The 2945-nt window shown below is 49.7% G+C and overlaps 1 protein-coding gene across 1 annotated transcript in view; it reads left to right on the top strand.

The window, feature by feature from the left end:
- SMC1B (structural maintenance of chromosomes 1B) overlaps nucleotides 1-2642 on the top strand; it is a 112798-nt gene extending 110156 nt beyond the window's left edge. Inside the window, exons 20-21 of the mRNA XM_007955642.1 lie at nucleotides 1386-1496; nucleotides 2526-2642. Of these exons, the coding sequence (XP_007953833.1) occupies nucleotides 1386-1496; nucleotides 2526-2642 (228 nt within the window). The remainder of the gene's footprint in view (nucleotides 1-1385; nucleotides 1497-2525) is intronic.
- Nucleotides 2643-2945: the final 303 nt, after the last annotated feature.

The following is a 2945-nucleotide window of genomic DNA, read 5'->3' as shown; positions in this document are numbered from 1 at the left end:
GCAGTATGTCGTTTGATGTCCTGACTACTGCTTCAATTGGTGCTGATTATAGAACCAAATAATATGAAGTCCCTGACAACTTCAGTCTTTTCTCCATTTATCGTGAAGCTGTTTATTGGACCAGTTGTCACTGCTATTCATAAGGTTTTCACTGGCCAGTTGTTTGAGAAGTGGATGGCCTCTTCCTTCTTCTGAGTCTGTCTTAGCCCAGAAGCTCTGCTGAAACCTCTCCACCTTGGGCCTCTCCTCTCACTGGCATTTAAAGTCTTCATGTTTTCTAGCAAAGTCTAGAAGTCTGTGTTGGTGGCAGCTCCAGGCACTAGGTCTTCCTTGGGGCTCCTGATGCCTGTTCCCTCAGTGTTGGCCTGAGGACGAGCCATCGTGTAGCATGAAGTCTGAGCAGTTGTAAAGGAGTCTCCACCTCCTCCGTGATCAGGGAGCCTGACAGCTGTACAGCAAAACCTGTGAAAGCCAGAACCTACTTAAGGCAGAAACCTGGCTGCAAAGGAAAACTCAAACATTCTCCACTAAATGAGCAATAGAAAAAGTCAGACCAGTCTGTCAAAGGTGGAAAACATGCATGACCTGGAAGAATGAGGCAGGCCGTCAAGGTTCAACTCTCACAGGTTCATTGTTAACAGGTAACCTCTGAGCCACACACGTCCCCCACGTCTTCGCACCCCATCCCACCCACTGCTTTCAGTCTCCCAAGACTCTCACTCATGCATCCCAGTGGCTATGACCGCCTCTCCCGCTGGAGTCCACCTCTGTGAATTCAACCTCTTGACCAAGAGTGGTTTTCTTTCTGTCGTATCGTACCCGTCAGCTAGACTCTCCCCAAGTGAAGCCGCCATTCCTGCTTCTAATGCTGGACTCTGGCTCGACAGGTTATGTTGTTAGACTGCTGGCAGTCTAACAACTTCATTGTCATTCTCCTGGTTCTGGCTGCTTTGTTCACCAAGACTCATTTCTACCAAGTATGTTCTGTTCTTGTTCCCATTTCCTGGGAGTTGAGCCTCCAAGTTCACCTCTAACAGTGACCTGAGCAAGGATTACAAATACACACACGGCTGCCATATATTTCCCGTCTTCAGACTAAGTTGGCAGAACAGGAAGTTGGAAGTTTAAATACCAGCCCTTCATTACCCTCATGAAATATCCCAATGGTAGTTTATCTTGTTACAAAGGAGGACTGCATAGTAACACAACAGTATCCTAAGTTACAGCTTTATTTTGTAAAAGTATCTTCATTTTAGATCGTGGGTTCGTTGAGGTTTGTATCTGATTTACTTACCTCTCGTTTTAGGACGTTTTCATTTTGGCAATCATGGCAGGGCCAGAGGCCGCCTCTGCGGCTGGTAAGGGTGCATCCTCTCTCTTCCCAGGTGTCAAGTTACATCCGCCAGCAGACGCAGGAGCAGTTTCAGATGATCATCATTTCCCTGAAAGAGGAGTTCTATTCCAGAGCCGACGCGCTCATCGGCATCTATCCCGAGGTGAGCGTGGGGAGGAGGGCGGGAGGGCCGCTGGCACCACTGCCACTCCCGGAAGGCAGGCCTGGCGGGCAGAGCTGTCCCTCCTAAGGGAAACGTCCCTACGGATTGAAACGGATGGATCGTGGTGATGGCTGCACAACACGGTGAACGGAATGAGGTCACGGAATTGTACGTGTGATTGATGAAGTGGCAAAGGTGCCTATTGTGTGTATTTTACTGAAATTTTTTAAATAACCCAAAATTGTAATAGGAAAAAAAAATTCCATATGGAGTCCACAGATGCTGTCTGATTTCTGCCCTTGGCACCGAAAAGATTTTCACCAGGGTTTCAAGGCCCTGCCCACATGTTCTCGTGTGACAGTGCAGAGACGTTAAGTGTATTTTAAATGAAACAAGCCAGCTGAACACTGAGAGGAGTAGTGACTGTTGTTCGTAAAACATACACATTAACTCGCACACAGACTAAACCGGGCATGTATCTCACCTCTATGGCATCTGGATGTTTTAAGCAAAACCAGAGGCACTGGTAAAACTAACAAGAGGCCACTCATTTTCCAGAGGTATCAGAAAACCACCAGGGTATTGTTAGAAGCTGCAGGTAGTTCTCAGGATTTCAACCCGCCTTTCTTCAGTTTGGAATATTCTGGGAGCTGATGGAGTACAGCAGCTAATCCCAGCAGGGGGCCGGGGGGCTGAAGGGTGAGGTGTTCACTTCTTGAATTTCCTCTCAGCTCAGGTGAGGGCTGGCTGGCCTTCCTATGCCTTTAAGCTGCGGTGCCTACAGAACGGTGGGGAGACAGACACACACACACACGCAAACACGCACACGCCGCCTCCTGAGAGAACGGAGAGGCTCATGCCAGACATGAGACAACGAACAGCTGATGAAGTGCAGGTTACTGAATGACCCCCACAGGCAGCTCCTGCGCAGGCACATTCCTTTGTAAATAAGTATCAGTCGACGCCCTTCTATTTACTGACACTCCTCCCTTAAATATGGGAAGTGACGCTGTCTTCTCTTCATTCCAGCACGAGGGCTTCATGTTCAGCCGGGTTCTGACCCTCGATCTCTCTCAGTACCCAGACAAGGCCGAGAACGCAGCAGCAGACGGCGAGAGTCCCACGAGGGGCTGGGTGCCCTCCTGAGCCACCGCAGACTCCGGCCACAGGGCGGTCAGCTTGTGGCCAGGTGAACGGCAGCCGAGCCCCCACGCACCGTCCTCATGTTCTCTGAGAATGAACCAGAGTAGGCAGAAGCAGCCTCAAGCAGTATTTCAGAAAAGCCTTAGTTAAGCCCCCAGCAACTGCAGCTGCAGGGAGGGCGGGCTCCAGATCCCCCGTGGTAGGGAGTGTCCAGTGAACGAGTTTAAGGAAAAAGTTAACTTCCATCTTCAAGAGCCTGGTAAGGAGAATGTCAGTTTCTGACCATCTTCACTCAGGTCTTGCCAA

Source organism: Orycteropus afer, unplaced genomic scaffold, assembly GCF_000298275.1.
Source record: "Orycteropus afer afer isolate SDZICR_OR568_19922 unplaced genomic scaffold, OryAfe1.0 scaffold00524, whole genome shotgun sequence".
Taxonomy (NCBI): Eukaryota; Metazoa; Chordata; class Mammalia; order Tubulidentata; family Orycteropodidae; genus Orycteropus; species Orycteropus afer.
The sequence above is the reverse complement of the archived record's forward strand: the minus strand, read 5'-3'. Positions and strand labels throughout refer to the sequence as shown.